The 20,682-nt window shown below is 37.9% G+C and overlaps 1 protein-coding gene across 1 annotated transcript in view; it reads right to left on the reverse strand.

Annotated features, from left to right (window-relative positions):
* Positions 1-3,610: 3,610 nt before the first annotated feature.
* Positions 3,611-20,682, reverse strand: part of LOC125229304 (muscarinic acetylcholine receptor DM1) — a 166,796-nt gene continuing 149,724 nt past the window's right edge. The window contains exons 3-5 of the mRNA XM_048134105.1: positions 15,040-15,148; positions 6,743-6,921; positions 3,611-5,746 (exon numbers count right to left, since the gene is read on the reverse strand). Of these exons, the coding sequence (XP_047990062.1) occupies positions 4,954-5,746; positions 6,743-6,921; positions 15,040-15,148 (1,081 nt within the window). The 3' untranslated portion in view covers positions 3,611-4,953. The remainder of the gene's footprint in view (positions 5,747-6,742; positions 6,922-15,039; positions 15,149-20,682) is intronic.

Raw genomic sequence — 20,682 nt, forward strand, 5'->3', positions numbered from 1 at the left:
CTGTGACGGTCGCCTCTTTTTCAACTCGCTCGCAACTGGCGTAATGTGTTAGCGCCATGATACATTTTCTCAATTTATAGGCGTTTCCACATGTTTTGTTTTGTATTTACATGTACGCCAATAGACCATAATCATAACCAACCCATTAAAACTAGTCGAAAACCGTTGTACATTTTGGTCAATTTCATTGCGATACAATTTATTTTATAACTATAACGAGTTGAATTACCCTTTGCAGTGCTCAAAGATAAAATAAGAATTAAGAAATAAAATTAAATACCAAATAACTATTGGAATGTGATGGGATTCGTATTTTTATCATAGGAAATATTTGGCACTGCCTACTCACATTTCATGCACTTACGTATTAAGTAAAAATCCATCGAATAGGTATCTACCTATCTATATTCTTAATATTTGCCAAACCTATTAGTTTCCTTTAGATTTTTATTTTAGGTACATCACTACAAATACACGACAATATTTTAATTAAATATTTCAGTTCGTTTTACTCCCTTGTCATTTAGTTAATGATTTAAAAATCGACGTCTAAAAATTACTTTAATAAACGCAGGTTTTGTTTGAAATAGCGTACCTCAAATATTAGCTGAGCTTAAAATATTCCAAATAAAATCGGGATCTATTTTTACTAGAAATTAAATGATCATCATAAAACTCTTTGAAACTAAATTAAAATTGTACTGTTTATAATTTAAATATTTGAGGTCACTATATAAAACTCTACAATTGGAATGTGTGATATAAAGGAGTATTTTGTAAAAATTGCTCTCAAATTATACAAATTCCACTTTAATATCGCAAATTATTATTACACTTCCATTTCATTTGACTAAAATTTCACTACCTATTCGATCGCCAAATTGTTTAATTTAATTATACATTAATTATTATTAATAAACGATCACTTTGTACATAAATTTGTTATAATAAAGTTACTTAAATTTCAAAATACGTTTAATTCGAAAAAGCGATTGCTATGAAAGTTATTGACAATGAGTAAAAAAATGTGCACAGAAATAAAAGAGTCGATATCGAGATGTTTGGAGCAAAACACTTATATCACTAGCAAATAGATTAAGAAGTCTTCAAGACTCTCCTATGATAGCATTACAATCATTTTACCCCTATAAAGACAATGGCGTCTTAGCATTAATAATCACCTCATATAAAATACAATTTATATTGTATGCATGTGTATATGAGCGATATTACCGTATGGATAGGTACCTACTGTTTTCCCCGATCGTGAATTAAAAGCGTCAGTGACATTTTTAATGTCAACATAATAGACTTACTAGAGACTACTCTAGTAAGTTTTCTCGCACTATTATGTTGTCTAGTGACAATGTACTGTCCGTAATTTAACTGTGTTGTCGAACAAGAAAACTATTGGTATAGTAAGGCAATTTTAAAATTACTTTTAACTAAAATCTGTGTAGCATTTCAGTAAAAATTTTATTTATATCATTCAAAGAGGGATTTTTTTTATAGTATACATCGAATTGCAGCAGCGAAACGGAAAATGCAGGTCACACAGTAAAGTTACGTAATGTAATTAATATAAATAAAGTTCTATATTTATATTATGTATATTCTAGCTTGGCGTTTATGTTTATTGCTGAATGTTTGGTTTTGTCACTTGATCACCTACTTCTATATTGTATTTTATTCATTTCAGATCGAATTTCAGATAATTATTACATTTAAATATTGAATGATTTTGGGCAAGTGTTGGAAATAACAAATATACACGCTTTTTATCTAATTTGTGTGTCAAGTTATCAATAAATTTTTTCGGGATCGTGTTATTACAAATTTGCTTCAATTGAGTAATTTATTTATCATCGCAACACGTGTTTGACCCAAAAACACCCAGTATTATAGGTATATTTTAATAAATAAGTAAAAAATAATTCAGGAATACAAACCATTGTTATAGGTACGAGTATATACAACAATTTAAATAAAGTGTTATAATTCAAAATTTAAATCAAGTGACAAAATTCATAAAACGTCTCCAGATTTCGTTAAAATTTGATGGAAATAAAAAAGAGAAATGATATTTACTTATATAATATAATTAGGAGTCAAAGGAAACAGATTTCGTAATGAATATTTCCAGATATAATAAAACATTTTTTAGAAAGGGTTAGGTATACATTAGGCGATGTAAAGGGGTTTTGTAAAAGAGTCTACAAGGCTAGATGTCTACAAATAATTATTACTACTAGGGACACCAACGAGAAACGCCCGTATAGGTAAAACTAGTACTGTGCGCGTTGACAATATACATTTAGGAAATTAGAATTTACAAAATACGTTACAAATCTAATTATGAAATTTCTCACCAGCGGGCGTAGCACAGTTCGAACAATTTTATCGTATCGCTGCGTTCTTACCGTACTTACATATAGTGCGAAAAGAACGGCCTGACCTTATATCGTTTATCACGCAACCATGCTTGCCTGCCTTCTTTTCCTATTGAGTTATAATATGATCTAAACGTCAGAGGTAGGTGAATCTTACAGCCGTTTCAACTGTACTCATTCGATTTGTCAATGTGTTAGTCGAGGAACAAAATATCGTGGTAAAAAATAGAAAAGTTTGTACTTATTGGTACGTATATTAATTGTTGTCTGATACTTTTGTCATAAAGGTTTACTTTTAAAGTTACTTCATGAAAAATATTTTTTTTTTGTATTATGTACCTATATGTCACTGAAATATTATTTCTTAGTCGTATTTTTATGTGGAGATTTTGTAACGTATTTTGATTTCATAGCAGATAAAACTACGCATTTTACATGAAACTGAACTTTTATATTTCTGTTCATAAAAATATTCAAAAGTAAGTAGTAACTTTTTCACGAAAAGATTTCCATTTAACAGGTCATTAAATGAAAGGATTTAATTTATTAAACAAGTGCGAAAAAATTCTTAATCTGCAATGTCCAATAATAAGCATTTTTCAATGCAGGCACAGATTGGTTTATGGCAAAAGCCCAATGCAGTGTACATATAATGTACATGTGAGGTGCGGATTTTCATTTAGGTACCTATTTAGTACCTACCTATTTACCTACATACTGTTCATTACATTTTACAATTAATTGAACAAAAAAGGAAACCTTTTTGTTGATTCCCTTGTATTAATTGTAAAATCCTGATGATTAAAACCCTTTTAAGGAGGGTGATTGGTTGATTGATTAACTTTTGCTAAAGAAGACAGAGACCTCTTACAGAAGATGTATTTTTTTAATTTAGCATTTTAATGAAGTAACAAAAGAAATTGGTAAAATGCGTAATTCGCCGCAATTTGTACAAAATTATGATAAGTTAAAACTCTATTTTAATTATGATATAATTATCTATTTCTACACATATACATTATAATATAATAATAAACAGGTTAATAAAACCCCATTCACAACAGAGGAACGTTGTACGACACTCATAGATTCGACTTTATATTACATAATTCATATAGGTAAATACTTATACTCGCTTGTATATATCATAGTCATTATATCCACTATGTCTATTAATATAATGCCGATACAAATACAGTATATACTATTTATAGAATTAAATGTCGCTTTTTACAATATTAATCTTTTTAAATATTTAAAGTACATATATTTAGAATTTTAATATCCCGCTTTTGTGACGTATAAGATTCATTTTACAATATATTTCAGTAGACTAGTCACAGACTTTGAAAAGAGAGACATTAGTTTTAGTAGGAAATCGTCTAAATTGTTCATATCGTTGTATGCTTATTTTGATAAACTTTGCAAATATATATTTTGGAACTGACAGAAAATGTTGATTCTTATAATAAATTACTAAGTAACACAAGAACACAGAAATCAATTGAAGATATATATTGAGAAAGATTCCTTGAAAACTTATAGGTCCGCCAGACTTTACTTTTCCATATGAGACAAATTGAAATAATGTTTTTATTCCGATATAATAAAAAAAATTAACTCTTTCAGTGAACTTCCATAAATGGTAAACAGGCGTATAATTTAGGTTCAGACTATTTACAATAAGTAGATACTTAAACAATATTGTTTGCTAAACCATTGCATTGTTTAATTAACACTGAATTAATTCCAAGGTAACTTTCTTAATATCTACCGCAATGAACAATCAGTACCACAGAATATCAAGTAAATATTGCTTAGAATCATTATAATTAACACTAAGATAAAACACACATCAAGTCTGAAAAACAAGGCAGAACTCTCTCTGTTCTATAAACTATTCGTTTATGCACACAATTTAGAACTAAGTCACGACAAATACTATACCAACGACTTGGTAATAGGCTTCGACACCGAAATATATTATTTGAAAACACAAAAGAATAACTTAAAATGTCATAGGCTTAAACATTGTCGCACCAACAATGAAATGTTTAATAATGAGATACTTATAAATCACATGGAATTTGGCAACAACAGTCCATCAGTTATAAAATGATTCTTGCCTAAATTCGTCCATTTAATCCTAAAAGCTCACACCTTGCATGTAGAACACCGTAGAGAAATGACTAGAGATTTTACAAACCACACTGACGTCACTTTCATTTCTTTCGTCTCTAAAATACTCGACTCTTATTTACGGAATAATAATTCCTTATCTTTGGCTATCAGATCTTCTGCTTACAACAGGAGAAGATACGAAAATGAAATCAGTAATTATTAATAACTAATCTTGAAGAAATTGTCACAAAAATTTACGAAATCTACAAATCATACAACTATCTTTGGACGGGACGGTAACTCACTAATGAAAATGAAACTACTCTAAATAAATATATTTTAAAACAACTGCCACAAAGATCATTTATTCAGGTACCAAAATTGGGCAATCATTAAATTGGTACCATCTTAACCTTATAGTAAAATAAATTTGAATCGATTCCTAATTGTAAACACCTCTAGTCATCGCTTCTCTGTTTCTGTTATGCCATTTGCAAGTCAATATCCTGACGTACGTTCTTCTAAAAGTAGCGTTACATAACGCGTAACACACTGGGTTTATCGTGGAGTTGATATAACACAGTGCATAGAAGAACGACCATAGTTCGTCAGGTATGCACCCGGTGCAAGCGGTAAGAGGCTTAAGTAACACGAGGATATTATAAGGCGTCCAAGTGATAATGAATGATAGAAGAATAGCGGATAATGTTTTGGCGGCTTTGGTCTCCTGTTTCTTCTCTTGCGTTTTCTTTTTCGACTTTGGCGCTTTTGTTACTCCTTTACCGGCAAGTTGTTTTGGTATTATCTTGGCGTTAAGAGGAATCCTAACGTCTTGTATGTGTGAGGTTCTTCTGGTCAACGCAGGGTGTCCAGCTGGATGGAGATTTAATTCTGAATCTCCTCTCATTGGCCGGAAGTGCGGCCTAGAGTTGTTCGTAGGAGGTGATTCTTCTGAGATCATTTTGATTGTAGGTCTATTTTGTTCGGAGTCTGCTTCTGGTAGCCTGATAAGGATTGTATATACAGAGTCGGCTGAGACAGATTTTGGCGCTGGTGAGGTAGTAGTGTTGATTCTGGTGTTGGGGGGGAGTGACCGGCTGTCGCGGGCGGCGGGGATGGGGGCGGAGGGGGCGTCGTAGGTGCGGCGGAGGGGGGAGGTGCCTCCGTCGCCGCCCGAGCCGCCGGAGCCCCCGCGGCCGGCGTACGGGTCCCTGATGACGTTCAGCGATGTGCATCTGTTAAAAACAAAACGACAAGTTATCGATAGAATCTTAGACTTTCAAAATTCTAGCACAGAAAACTAAAAATTGCACATAAATATTCATGGCGGTACGCTGCTGGTTTTTGGAGTTTTTGGTTGCCCAACAGTGGAACACATTATAAAAAAACACCGCGGACCGCAGCGAAGCCCCCGCTTCTGCTGCCTACATATAGCAAGACGTCCTGGTGAAACCTTGTCATACCTGGAGACGGTGCTCTGCAGTGGGGTTTCCACAGACACGGGCGTGGCGTAGCCCGGGTCTGAGGGTTCCTCCTCGGGCTCCGTGTCCTCCATGTCCTCCCGGCCGGAGTGCCATCACGCCACGCACCTGAGCTGCGTCGAAACCCTGCTCCTGGGACCTATATCCTGGCCTTCTGTAGTAAACTCCGTATACCTGGAGACGGTGCTCTGCAGCGGGGTTTCCACAGACACGGGCGTGTCATAGCCCGGGTCTGAAGGCTCCTCCTCGGGCTCCGTGTCCTCCATGTCCTCCCGGCCGGAGTGCCATCACGCCACGCACCTGATCTGCGTCGAAACCCTACTCCTGGGACCTATATCCTGGCCTTCTGTAGTAAACTCCGTATACCTGGAGACGGTGCTCTGCAGCGGGGTTTCCACAGACACAGGCGTGGCGTAGCCCGGGTCTGAAGGCTCCTCCTCGGGCTCCGTGTCCTCCATGTCCTCCCGGCCGGAGTGCCATCACGCCACTCACCTGATCTGCGTCGAAACCCTGCTCCTGGGACCTATATCCTGGCCTTCTGTAGTAAACTCCGTATACCTGGAGACGGTGCTCTGCGGCGGGGTTTCCACAGACACAGGCGTGGCGTAGCCCGGGTCTGAAGGCTCCTCCTCGGGCTCCGTGTCCTCCATGTCCTCCCGGCCGGAGTGCCATCACGCCACGCACCTGATCTGCGTCGAAACCCTGCTCCTGGGACCTATATCCTGGCCTTCTGTAGTAAACTCCGTATACCTGGAGACGGTGCTCTGCAGCGGGGTTTCCACAGACACGGGCGTGGCATAGCCCGGGTCTGAAGGCTCCTCCTCGGGCTCCGTGTCCTCCAGGTCCTCCCGGCCGGAGTGCCACCACGCCACGCACCACGCGCGGACCGCAGCGAAGCCCCGCTTCTGCGACCGCGCTAGCCTGGCGTTCTGTTGACAAACATCTTACCATTAAAAAAATCCAAATAAACGAAGTGTTTTTTTTTGCATTAGGTACCTACTGAGTTATCAAAGTAGACGAAGACTCTCTTGATTTTTAGCAAAAAAACTGGGTAAGTACGTAAAGAACACATTGGTTCTGTATACTTATTTATACAGATTTTATATATAGGTAACCAACAGGGAACAGACTTCGTCAAAGAACTATCTGCCGCAGTCGTCAATTTTCGTGAACTTTAGATATGAGCGTGTTAGTTTTTGTAACCATGTTAGAAAAACAGTCTGAAAAGGCTATCAGTTATCTAAAACGGTTCTTAAAAGTGTTAGTCTTTTTTGCACGTATCAATCTGAGAGATCGTAATTCTATATTTATCATCATTGTTTGTCATTGCATTGTTTCATTAAACCCACTTGCTCCAAGCTTACCAAGGTTTTAACATGATATTAAAAATATCGAATGACTGCATACAATGGTATTAAACTCAAAGCCAGCCCCATATCACCTGCAGAAAACTCATAAAAGATATAAACGGACTACCTGCATCAACCTAATCCTATAAAAGAAAAACGAATTCGATAATCCCCAGAAATTGCTCCAAATCCGATACCTTGCCATACTTTGCCAAAAAACAACCTCACAAACTTGCAAGCCGATTATTCATTCAAAACATAGTATCCGCACCGATTTTGCTATAACGTGCCAAATTGTCCCCAAGCGCATTCGATGCTGGCATCATTCCAAATTTACGACCTTCGTACGGGTTACTGGCAGCAGCTATAAGCTTTAGCTGGAAGGATTAGGGCTGGGTTTAGGTTGGCGAGGGTTTGAGGAGATGCAGTGCTGGAGCACATAATGTATGCTTGCCCGTGATGCTTATGGGCCCTTCAGAAGCGTGAAAATGTCTAATTGGCCGTTGGTGGCTGATTTCTTTTAGGTCTGTTTTGTACGAAATATATGTTTTTATGGATTTTTACAGAACGATTGATGACGAGAAAAAACGACATAATAAGATATGTTTATATCTTATTATTTACATTATGAAAAAAAATTACCTAGGGTGCCGTGCTGCTAGCAGCGAGGCAGTTCTAGTTTTGTGATTTTTTTCATATTTTTTAAACATATGGTTCAAAAGTTAGCGTCCTTGTAATATTAGAGTCAAAATAATTACTTTGTATAGAATGGTCTCCAAAATCGTTTTACATATATGTGCAGATTTTGCAATATCTAACAGAACGGATATAAAAAACTAAATTAATTGGACTAAGTTGATGACAAATGAATCCAGATCTGTTCGCTGAAATCTAACTCAGTAGACAAAGAACCTAACACTGTTTAGAAAGTTGCCTCTAACAGATAAGCTGCAACCTTTGAAAGCGCCCTAATAGGGCATAAATTAATAAAACTCAGTGCCTAACGAAGTTGCGGCAATAGTGTTCCAAGCATAGATTACTACACAGAGACTGCGCATCATAAAATTGTGCCCAGACGGTGTAGACGAATGGCAATCGTCGACGCCAGACGCCGGCAGAAATGCATTCTGGCTCTGTCGCGCCAATACGCAAGAGCGATAGAGATAGATAGCTTTCGAACAAAACGACATTAGACACTGACACAATTAATATCGTATCTAAAGATAATTTTAGTCACATCTTAAAGGTCGAATTGGGCTTATTACCTCTGCTATGTAAGTCTTTAGTTCGTTCCCTACAGTCATGCTTCAATCAGGTAAAAACCAAAATATTACCAACAGTAATTCTCTACAAAAATGTCTCGCGATGTGAATGCACCGTATAGAAAACAGACACACTTTCGTCACTTTATAGGCAGTTAACGAAGGGGAAAAAATAAGCAAAGCAATAACTATAAAAATACAAAATGTAGGAAGGGTTGTATATTTTACGGCATTACATTAGACGCTACATTTCTTACCGCATATATAGCCCGGGTCATAAATTATAGCTTGATCCATTCTTTTCTTAGAAAAAGGTTCTGGAAAAGGGTCACGACGTTTCCGTTTTGTCATTCCTAGGAACCCTTTATCGTTAAAAACCACTTGTGATATTTTTGTAAGTATAGTAACAGAATTCTTTGGTTACACATTCGATTAATACGGGAAGTAGCGAAGGATGCGGCCAGACCAAAGAGAATGGTCGCGCGATAAATGATGAAACATCTGGCCGCCCCTATCGCACTATTTGTATAAGTGTATTTGGCCAGATGTTTTATCATTTATCGCGCGACCATTATCGACATGTACTTAACTGTCGTTGAAATACCTATGATGACAGTTACAATACTGACTGTCGGTGTCGAAGCGATAGCGATTGTGGCTAGGATAGCAGTATAATCGCCGATCCTTGACGCTGATCCGATGACTTGTACCACGTGGAGGCGGTCTGGAGAAAGAGGCTGGCGCAAGTGGACTAGGCTGGAAGGATTTGGAATTAGTCGCCAAGAATCGTGAAAAGTGAATTAGTCGCCAAGAATCGTGAATCAACATCATCATCATCACCATAATCGCTGATGACAGGTAACGTGGCTACACCACGCCTCTGCTTACTTTTCTCGCTACCGGAGATGTGATTTTGTTTTGTGTCATCGCTATGATGATGATAAATATTTAAATTTAAAAGTAAGAGTTTTGAATGATTCACGGTTATTTTCATTAGACTTAATTATATTGACCGGATTATTTTCCGTGATCATGATGCATGCAACTGCGTCGAAATATCGGAAGCTTGACAAAAATCAAAAAGGTAATCAGTGTAATCACGGTCTATATCCCGGTCGATATAAGTCTAATTTAAAAGTAATGTTCCATAACAAAAAAAACTCTGCACCTATCAATTATTCCTGTGTGTAAATGTCAAAACGCGATGCAGCAAGCTGTAATCCAGAATCAATTACCATGCGAGTAATTGGCACGGCAGTGTGCACTACTGTCGTACGAGTGTCGATTGAGTGTCGTTCGTATTCAATTGTACATCAAGTGCTCTGGCAATTACCTAGTTCCAGTCTTGATAGACAATACTAGTGTTTCACATTAAAAAATAACTACAATAAAGACTTGATTTATTGCAGTGCCATATAATTCGGAAATATTTTAATGAGTATCCATGTAAATAAGATGATATCTTTTGTTATTTTAAACATGAACTAAACTATGGAATTGGGGTAATTTAGAAGCACAAAAATTCTCCGGTAATTTCGAAATGGGAATCTTGAAATGATGGAAATAATGGTAGTGGTAGGCCTGATGGAGTGTCCTTGGTCCCTTGGAGTATGGGACGAATGTTAGTGTGGGATGCTACCTGTGTAGACACATTGGCACCGTCTCACCTCCAACGGACCAATATAAAAGCGGGCGCAGCGGCAGAAAGTGCCGAAATTTTGAAACGTAATAAATATAAAAGTCTTGATGGCAAAGAATACCTTTTTGTACCCTTTGGTGTAGAAACTCTAGGTCCATGGGGCCCCAGCGCGAACAAGTTCTTCACAGAAATCGCGAAGCGTCTGGTTGAGGTAACTGGTGGTGGCGACTTCCTCGCACAACGTATCAGCATTGCGATACAGCGAGGAAATGTCGCCAGTATCCTTGGTACAATGCCTCAAGGGCCTATTTTAGACATTAGCTAGCTTTTAAGTTTAGTCTTAGTTTCTTATATAATTATGTAAATATGTTCATGTAAATAAAAAAAAAATCAGAACCATCTTACACCTAAACTCCCTATCTCTATTGCTATAGATGGTGTAGTATTTAATAAAAGTTAAGCACGATGCACTGTAATCCTTCACAATCAATTATCCGCAGCTCTAGTGTCGTACGAGTGTCGTTTGAATGTCGTCCGCGTGTCGAACGTATTCGATTGTACATAGAGTGCTCTGGCAATTAGTACTAATCCATTACACGGGCTTTGTATGTTGCAACGTGAACACCTGCCATCCTAGCCGAAGTGACAATCGCTGATGCTTTTACAAGGCGACCGAAGCGCAGTCTGGCTCTGTTGTGACACTATCAGAACAATGATAGGAAGAGCTAGCTTTCGTACCGACGACGTTGGCTTAGACTCAGCAGTTGCATTTGCGGTAATTAACTATGTACCTTAGAAAAATCATTATGAGAAGGGCTTAGGCTTAAAGGGTCCTTGCTGAATAAGAACCATTTTAACCACTGATCTACTTTTTATACTTTAGCTGTGACCTAATGATAGAGTTCTCTGAAAACTATTAGTAACGTGAGTGGCCGAATTTACGTTGAAATTGAAGTTTCGGAATGTTGGATTGAAAGGACCTTAGTGCACTTGAAGCATAATGATTATAATGACCTTTTCGACATGGAAAGCTTTACGCGGAATATCTAAGTTTATTGTACAGGAACAAAACAATAATCACACATTATATTTACAACCGAATTATTTTCAATTCAGGCTAACCTCAAAATCATCAAAAGGTGTTTCAAATTGAACCCGTGAAATTATATTTGAACAAGCGAATTAACCACAATGTAAGCGCCGCAACCACAATCTACATATAAATAGACGAACCGCAACACATACAGATACGTTGTAAACAACAGAGAAAGCATTAAAAGTATGAAGGCCGGATAAATGGAATATATCAGAGCCCCAACTTCGCGTAACTTGAACGTCGGCACTGGAATTGCATTATGAATGGGTCTTTTTGCACGAAACGTCTTAAATCTAAAGGAAGCTGTAGTGAGATACGATGTTTTAATACTAAGGTGCATTGGGACGCCTCGAGTTCTCGTTCTGTGTTCGTATTGCTCATCAAGTGGAGTCGAGCGAATGATGCAGGCTTTCCAGTACGGTCGGTGAGTAAAACTGAACTGAAGAGATACCTATATACATAAAACGTTCTTAAGCGGTTACTACAATGCTAATTCACATGCCAGTCTTGTGTCTGACCGAGTAGCGTAAGAACCCACCACTTCTGTAAATACAGGCCTTAGCTTAATGCAGATATCTAAATACCCACTGATGCTGCCCTGATTCGTTGATTATCCTATGTTCAAATTTAAATCTTACGGAGTATTTCAACGGCTATCGCTTGAATTAATTTTTACCAATCCATAAGATTACGTGTGCTGCCACAAATCTGGGTGCGTATCGATCGATATAACTTTTTTTGATATATTTTTAGTCGTTATAACGATCATTTGATATAATTATTGAATCATATAACAACAAATAATATACTAACAAATTGTATAATTCTTATTTAATATAATGATCATTTTTTCGAATAACATTTATTATAACATACTTTGCGTATAATGCTTATTTCCGATAATAAATAAATTGTATAACACTAATTATTTCTAAAGCACAGTTAAAAAAATACAATTGTACAATAAATTAGATTCATCATTTACTCTGGTAAGTAGATTACGTTAGAACTGTGACCCCTACACACAACGCGCTGCTACCAGAAAAATAGGTTAGGTTAGGTTAGAACTGTGACCCTTAAACATATGTACTGCTATCAGAAAAGTAGGTTAGGTTAGGTTATAACTGTGATCCCTTAAAATTAATTCATCAAATGTTTTATACTGTTTGCTAGTTATATTATACTAGTCGTATATCAATAGATAGTTATACCATATAACGGTTAGTATAAATAAGTGTTATACGAAATAATGATTATACAAAATAAAAGTAGATATTTTGTGGTTATACCAAATGTTAATTATGTCAAATCAGTGATTATATCCTTTAAATATATACCAAATGTTATTATACCAAAAAAAGTTATACCAATCATTACACACCCCACAAATCTATGTGTCCTTCCCTTGCCAATAGGTGCCAATAGCCATGTACTATCAGCTGCAAAAGTGCATGGCGAATTTATCAATGAATTCATTCATAATTTCTCCATGCACTTATGCAGCTGATAGTACGTGGGTTCGTCTAGCTATTACGTGTGTCTAATAGGAATACCGCAGCTGCATCGGGCGTATTCTAGTATTCCAGTCTACGACTGTAATGGAGAATACCGTTTACGAGATTTTATTCAAAATGCCTTTTAGTAGCACGCCTGGGTTACAGTTATTCGAACTGTGAAATGGACATGCTTGCCAATGCTTTTGCAGTTTTCTAGCCTTGGTTGCATTTGTTTGAAAATGGAGATTTTAAAATGTATATGCTGATTCAGAAAAGCTGATATAATTTAAAATAAAAAGGTGATATACATTGGCGATAGCAGCACAGTTAATGGTATCATTTGGAATCTACTGTACAATCATTACTGAGGCAGCATCAGACCTAGCTTGACTCCAGTTCTTCCATAATATATATAGTTAATATATTTGGCATATTAAACTAGTAAATAAATGTCTATCTTTGACTGTCACTTCTTAATCATTGCAATTCTTGAAATTGTAAATACTTTCAACCGACTTTTACACGTTGGATGTCAAATGAATTCAAAAAATATGTTAACAATGAATTGACCCAGATAAATTTAAAAGTCAAAATGTCTGCAATCCAATTCCAAAAAATATGACTTAACTGAATGAGATGTTAGACCCAGTCCAGTCTTCTTTTTCAGCGATATTTTTACCATATCTGTAGAACATTGGATCTAGCGAGTATACCCATAATGTATTGTGTACATACGGATTTTAGATCACCAACGATAAAAAAAGTTACTTAAGCACGATTTGTTGATGAACTCCGAAGGAAAATATCAAAACAAATTTCAAATGTATAAACATAGATGTTTTAGACTTCTTCTCGATTAGCATAGTATATTGCTACATATTTGTCAAGAACCTGCCCTGGATTACTAGGGTAAATGATTCATTATTCACCAAAGAGTATTTACATCAAAACGTAATCAATGAAAAGACACTTTGATAAGCCGAATTCTGGAAGTACCCTTAAATTGACTATCATTTTAATAGCTCACGGATAGCCGGCGATTCGATCACTTCACAGGGCCAGTTTAAATGCGAACAAAGTCTGCGTATATTTTTTACAAATCTCGAGGTCAAGGAATGCTGGTTTACCTCAGATCAGAATTTATCAGACTCGCACAATTAGTAAGAATACTTTGCCGGAAAGCCTATTTTCCAGGTGAATTATCATTACATTAAAATGAAGGGCCGGATAAATGGCCATAATTTTCGGTTGAAATTTGATTCCTGAAACGGCACCCGGATTATAGTCCCATAAAATTTAATTTACATTTATAAAATCTTTTTTTTTATGGGATAGGAGGCAAACGAGCAGACAGGTCGTTGGTAAGCGATCACCGCCGCCCATAAAATGATCGTTTATATAAAATGTTTGCGTGATAAATCAAGGCCAAAATATATCAACGCGCCACTTGCATCCAGTTCGTAGCCGTCTTCTAGACGAGGACATATATCAACGATACTGCAGGTACTGACCAGCTGCTCTTTACACCTGGAGTCGTGCAGTGCACCCCGCACGTGGTACACGGAGTCCGCATCTCCAGACTTGGATCCACACCTGTTCCACCTCTTCCTCTCGTCTAACAAATGTCCAATTGTCCATAGCCTGGACCTCCAGCTGTTAGGCTGGTATGACAGTACCTGCTGCTCCTTCCACCTGGATTCGTGCAGTGCACCTCGCACATGGTACACGGAGTCCGCATCTCCAGACTTGGACCACACCTGTTCCACCTCTTCCTCTCGTCTAACAAATGTCCATAGCCTGGACCTCCAGCTGTTAGACTGGTATGACAGTACCTGCTGCTCCTTCCACCTGGAGTCGTGCAGTGCACCCCGCACGAGGTACATCGAGTCCGCATCTCCAGACTTGGGCCACACCTGTTCCACCTCTTCCTCTCATCTAACAAATGTCCATAGCCTGGACCTCCAGCTGTTAGGCTGGTATGACAGATACCTGCTACTCCCACTTCCATCTGAGTCGTGCAGTGCATCTCGAAAAATAAGAAAATAGGTATGCACATCGTTAGTCCTGCATCTCCAGACTTGGGCCACACCGTGTTCCACCTCTTCCTCTAATCATAACAAAAACTGGTCCATAGCATTATTTTATAGTTAAAAACTATATTTCTAAATTTCATGACCTCCAGCTGTTAGGCTGGTATGACAGTACCTGCTGCTCCTTCCACCTGGAGTCGTGCAGTGCGCCCCGCACGTGGTACACGGAGTCCGCGTCTCCAGACTCGGACCGTGCCCGCCCGTCCACCTCCTTCGTCTCGTCACTGTAACAATAAATGTACGTTAGGCGCTATGAAAATTGATCGACGATAATCAAAAAATGAACTAAAATCGACTGCTCAAATCTCGATCAGTACGTTGCAAGAACGTGCAGGCTGTTCGGGTTCGGGTACAGAAGAATCGAGTTTGACGAGTGAAACGTGTGTAACTCTTCTATTTCCGCATGAACTCTACATAAAGCTGAATACAGAGAGAACGTTTACATGGTGCCAGCTTTTATTACAATTGTCGAATTGATATGACATTTCGCATGTCGCGATGCAGTGAAAAGTTTTATACCTGAATACTTTTGACAAGTTTAAGTAAATTCTCCGGCTGATTCAAGGGCGATTTCAGATTAGCGCATATTCACGCCCGTATACGTTTCTGTATCTCATTTGATATATACACGCTCTTACTTTTACATGCTCGTGAAACGCTAGTCTGAAACTGCTCTTATCTCTCTATCTCTATCATCAAGCAATTACTCGGTGCTGTATCATTAAGATCTAATACTAAAATCATCAAATTAGAATCCGCCTCCGGCGAACAATAACCAACAAAGGCATGTTAAGTTAAAGGGGTATGCAAATAGCTCTGAATTCAATGCACGAACTAATCCAATCGTAGCCGCTGCGCAGGGACAAAACCGGTGGAATTCACCAAATAATTGAATACGGAATCTAATTGGACGCTCGCAAAGCTCCAGATTAGGGTACCTACACGTTTAAGCTGATTAGGACATCGATAGGTATACAAACAGCTGTGGAGTAAGTAGTTGGTAGACGGTGTCGGAATTGAGAAATATTTGAAAATTAAGTTGGTATTCAGATTAGTATCAGTTTCATACAGCAGTAGCCTGTACCTGAATAATTTTGATGTCCTCCAGTTTGCAGTAAATTATTTTCATTTCTCCATTACGATTTTTTGTAAGAATGTTATTTGTAACGAACAAAAGGTCATGAAACTTTTACCCTATGTGGCAAATAAACATACGGTCCACGTGATGAAAAGCAGTCAGCGAAGCCTATTGACGACGCGAGTCATAACGCCGGCTTGACGCTGACGCGCGGTGCAAGATCTTGCGTGCCCTACCATGCAAGGTGCGATAATGCTCAATCACGTACACAACAACATTGACTTGATACAATTTGTTGGTGCGACGAGCCAACCGCGTGTCACCGCGCGTTCTTCTGAACCTAGGGCATGGTTTTAAGAGGAGCCCTTAACGCGGAAATACTCTGTAACCCCGGAACTCTCGTTTGTGAAGCGCTCATAATGTAACACCCAGCTCAACATTAGTCCAGCGGGTAAGCTTGTTAAATGTCGTGCGATTAGTAATGTCGGCATGCAGGTACGTTCTATTACGAATGGTTTATCTTGACGTCCGAGAGAAGCTTATTTGAGGCACGATCATTTAATTGACGATTTATAAGAAGTGATGCGGGTTGTTTGATTTACTTCTAAAATTAGCATGACGTATATCAGCGGCTGATTGTAAAATTCACAGATTAGACAGTTCCTGTGTCGTGTCTTGCCATTCCTAGTCACATTAAACCAGGGACTTACAAAGGATCGCAATATTTACTAAAACTGATGGGTGACCATCATGTCGGTCAAATGATTAAAAGCGACAAGGTACCGAAATCATCACTCATTTTTGCCGGTGACTGTAGCTATGTAATCGAGTGGACACAATTTTTGATCAATGTAGTTACTCAGATACTACTGGTACTAGATTGTTCGTTAGATTGCTTCACCCAAAGGACAAACTGTTCAGAAATAGCTACTCGACTTTCCGTCTTAGGCGAAGACAAACTGATTTCCACATCTCACGTGCCTAGACTTTCACGACCTATCGAATATCGGACATAATATGAATATACAAATAGTATGTGATAATAGATTCAGTTGTTATTTTCCAATAAAATAAAATAAATATCTCGAGCAATGAAATTGTCAGTAAAAATAAATGCCAAATTCAAACGTTATGCTATCAACCCTTTATGCCCACATATTTCACAATCCGTTTCAAAGCATTTATCATGCTGCCTTTTTTACCAAACAAATAGATTTTTCCATGAACGCAGCATTTATAAAAACAATTGGTATGTGACCAACATGTCTGGTATGCTGTGATCGAAAGTTTTTTTGACAATTTAAATGTGTTTCACATTTTGTTAATCAAATATCTGTTTGTTATTCGTGCCAAGAACGATTTATTACTGGATTGACAAAGCCCATACAAAAAAGCGTACCCCTGAAATGTACGGGCCTTTTAGGCTTAAAACTAGATGGCGCTGTTCGCAGCCTGGAACTGGCCGAAATCATATTTTCCCAAATATTTTTGCGTTTTTTTATTTTTTATAAGAATAAATGACATATTTCTTTATTTTAAAATCATGATATCACGTCAATACACATTTTGAAAAAAATAAATTTGTAGGCATTATCAGCGTAGTTATGATAGTATTTAATAGGTGGCGCTAAAAAATCGAGGTACGATTCTTAGTATGACCTATACGTATAAATAATAATCCTTGCTCGTGCGATATAAATAACCATTTTTTATGGGATAGGAGGCAAACGAGCAAACAGGTCGCCTGATGGTAAGCGATCACTGCCGCCCATGGACACCCCAAAACACCAGAAGTGGTGGAGGTGCGTTGCCGGCCTTTAAGATGGGTGTACGCTTTTTTATACCTACTAACTACCTAATATGCCTTATTTGTAACAATAAACCGTTTCCAATCTGTGCTCTTTACAAATATACCCTTTTGAAGAGTTCGTTATTTAACTTTTGTGAAGTACTTGTCCTAATTGGAAGGGCTCTTTCGATTTCTTGAGACCCCCATCAGACATTAAGAGTCTCCATGACCTCTTCTACAATTATAAATATTGTTAATATATTTTTATACTTACTAATCGTTACCTACATTAACTAAAGGGTTTGGTTTCCTTAGTAATATTCTAAATATATAAAAGACGAAACTGACGGACTGACTCACATATCAACGCACAGACGAAATCGCTGGTCCTAGAAATTCCAAATTTGGCACGTAAATATGTTCCTTATAAGGTGTAGAAGAGCACTAAGAAAGGATTTTTCAAAATTGACCTCCTAAGGGGGTGAAATGGGGGGGGAGTTTGTATGGGAAAACAAGATTAGATTAGTACGCGGCCGTAGCCGCGGGAAAAAGCTAGTTAAGTATAAAAGTTAAGAATCTTTTCACCAAATTTTCGTCATCGGACATCGCGCCATCGCGCTGTCCCTGCCACATGGCGATGGCGCGAAGGCGCGCTGTCCCTGTCACACCATGTTATACGTATAACTTTTTAATATAACAGCCCAGTGTGGAAGCACCATAAAGTAACTTGAAAAAAATCTACTGGCAGTGGCAACTGGCAGTGTATAGTGTATCGTACAATACAGTTTAGGTAAATGAGAAGCTACTTTCATTTGTTTAACGGGGTACAGACGTTTGTACAATAGAACATAGGATAGGGGTTACTGACCGGAAATGTGACCGCCTTGAATGTTACATATACCTGACCGCTTTTGTAATTTGGATAGCACTTTAAACCTTTGATCTCGATTAATGTTTGTATTCGGTAGGAACATGACTTCTGTTGCCCCCATTTTGAGGGTACTCTGTTTAATCTTATAGTGTCAAATTATAGCTGCAGCGGCAGCCGCTATTAGTGTTATTGTTTGACATGTCCATATAAGTAATTAAGTATTTTTCTGACAATCAGCGCCACTCTATCCAGACTCTATCCAGCGAAAACGATAAAGAGGGAAATATCCTTCCAGTTGCTTAACTAAATATTGGCTAATTAAGATTACAGCAAGAAATAAATGGAAACATCCAACTGATAACTTTAAAAGGAAATAACTGACGAAGACATGGTGCAAAATATAGTATTTATAAAATGTGTTCCGTATATTGACGACCGGTCTGGCTCAGTCGGTAGTGACCCATGCCTGCTAAGCCGCGGTCCTGGGTTCGAATCCCGGTAAGGGCATTTATTTGTGTGATGAGCACAGATATTCGTTCCTGAGTCATGGATGTTTTCTATGTATATAAGTATGTATTTATCTATTTAAGTATGTATATCGTCGCTTAGCACCCATAAAACAAGCTTTGCTTAGTTTGGGGCTAAGTTGATCTGTGTACCCAATATTTATTATTTATTTATTTATTACATTTTGCGTTTCAGTGGAGATCATTCATAGGAGTCCATCACTCATCGGTCCATCTTAGCCACTGTCCTCAATTTTATTCATCAGCCGGCGTATCATGCTTCTAATTTTATCACTTATCCACGTGGATAAAACTTCTGTCACGCTTTGGCAAGTATGTCAGTGTGAGAGTGACAGACGTCTTATCACATGGATAAGTGATTAGGGCCAATTCTGGATCGGTTTTTACTTTAAAAAATATTATAGAATCCACTAAGTTCTGCACATTGTGATTAAAAACGTGCAATGGCTGAAGAAGTACAATAATGAACAAAGGCTGCTTAATGCACCAAAATGGCTCTTTTCTCACCAGTTCACACCGGTACAATATACTGAACAAACCCTTTAATGGCGCACCCATTTAAGAGAAAATTTTAAATTTTATCCCGAAAGGCTCGCCTTAGCTTTTGTAGTTTAGGATTTTTGTAGCCCATTATTCTTCATTACGCAACAATGATGAAAAAAGATTTTGATGTTAGAACTTATGTAGGTACAGTCACCGTCATAAATAAGTGATGATTTCGGTACCTTGTCATATTAACGTCTTGTTTGAAATGTCATACGAAGTTGTCAAACGATTAAAAGCGACAAGGTACAGAAATCATTTTTGCCGGTGACTGTACTAAAATTAAAGGAGCAAGCAAAGAATTATGTCTTTTACTTAGTTGGATCTGACGACTTAAAGTCTGCGAAAGTTTCTACTATTCAGAGATATTATTCGATCCAAACTAGGTTGGAAACGTACAAAAGCTTAAGTCAAGCACAGCGTTCTCAATAAACACGATAATTGAAGCGAATGTTAAGACAAAACACCAGGGTAACACTACGTAGCCAACTGCACAAACGCTTACGATAATATCGTTTTCGTCGCTATCTCTATCGCTCTTCCAAATTGGTGCGACAGAGGCAGTCTGCTTTTCGATCGGCGTCCAGCGTCAACTTTTCGGCTAAGCGATCAGTTCCGGACTTCAGGATGTCTAGACAAGGGGACAATTGCTTACTCTTCTATTTTAAGCTAGCTCTCCTCTATCGCTCTTTGTGGCGAGACAGAACCAGACTACGTTTCGATTACCACGTAGCGTCAACGATTGCGACTTTCGGCTAGACCGCGCACTTCAAATGAAATGGAGGTCACAAAGGCAGAACAAATACCAATCCATCCTCAATCCTCAAGTTCAGTTTCTATTAAACACAACCACCAAGAACGGTACACGCTAAAACAAATTTTAAAACTATGACCACACGATTTTAAGCTACTTATCACATTACGCTACTTATGCTCTTTAAAAATGCTCA

This window comes from Leguminivora glycinivorella, chromosome 9 (genome assembly GCF_023078275.1).
Source record: "Leguminivora glycinivorella isolate SPB_JAAS2020 chromosome 9, LegGlyc_1.1, whole genome shotgun sequence".
Taxonomy (NCBI): domain Eukaryota; kingdom Metazoa; phylum Arthropoda; class Insecta; order Lepidoptera; family Tortricidae; genus Leguminivora; species Leguminivora glycinivorella.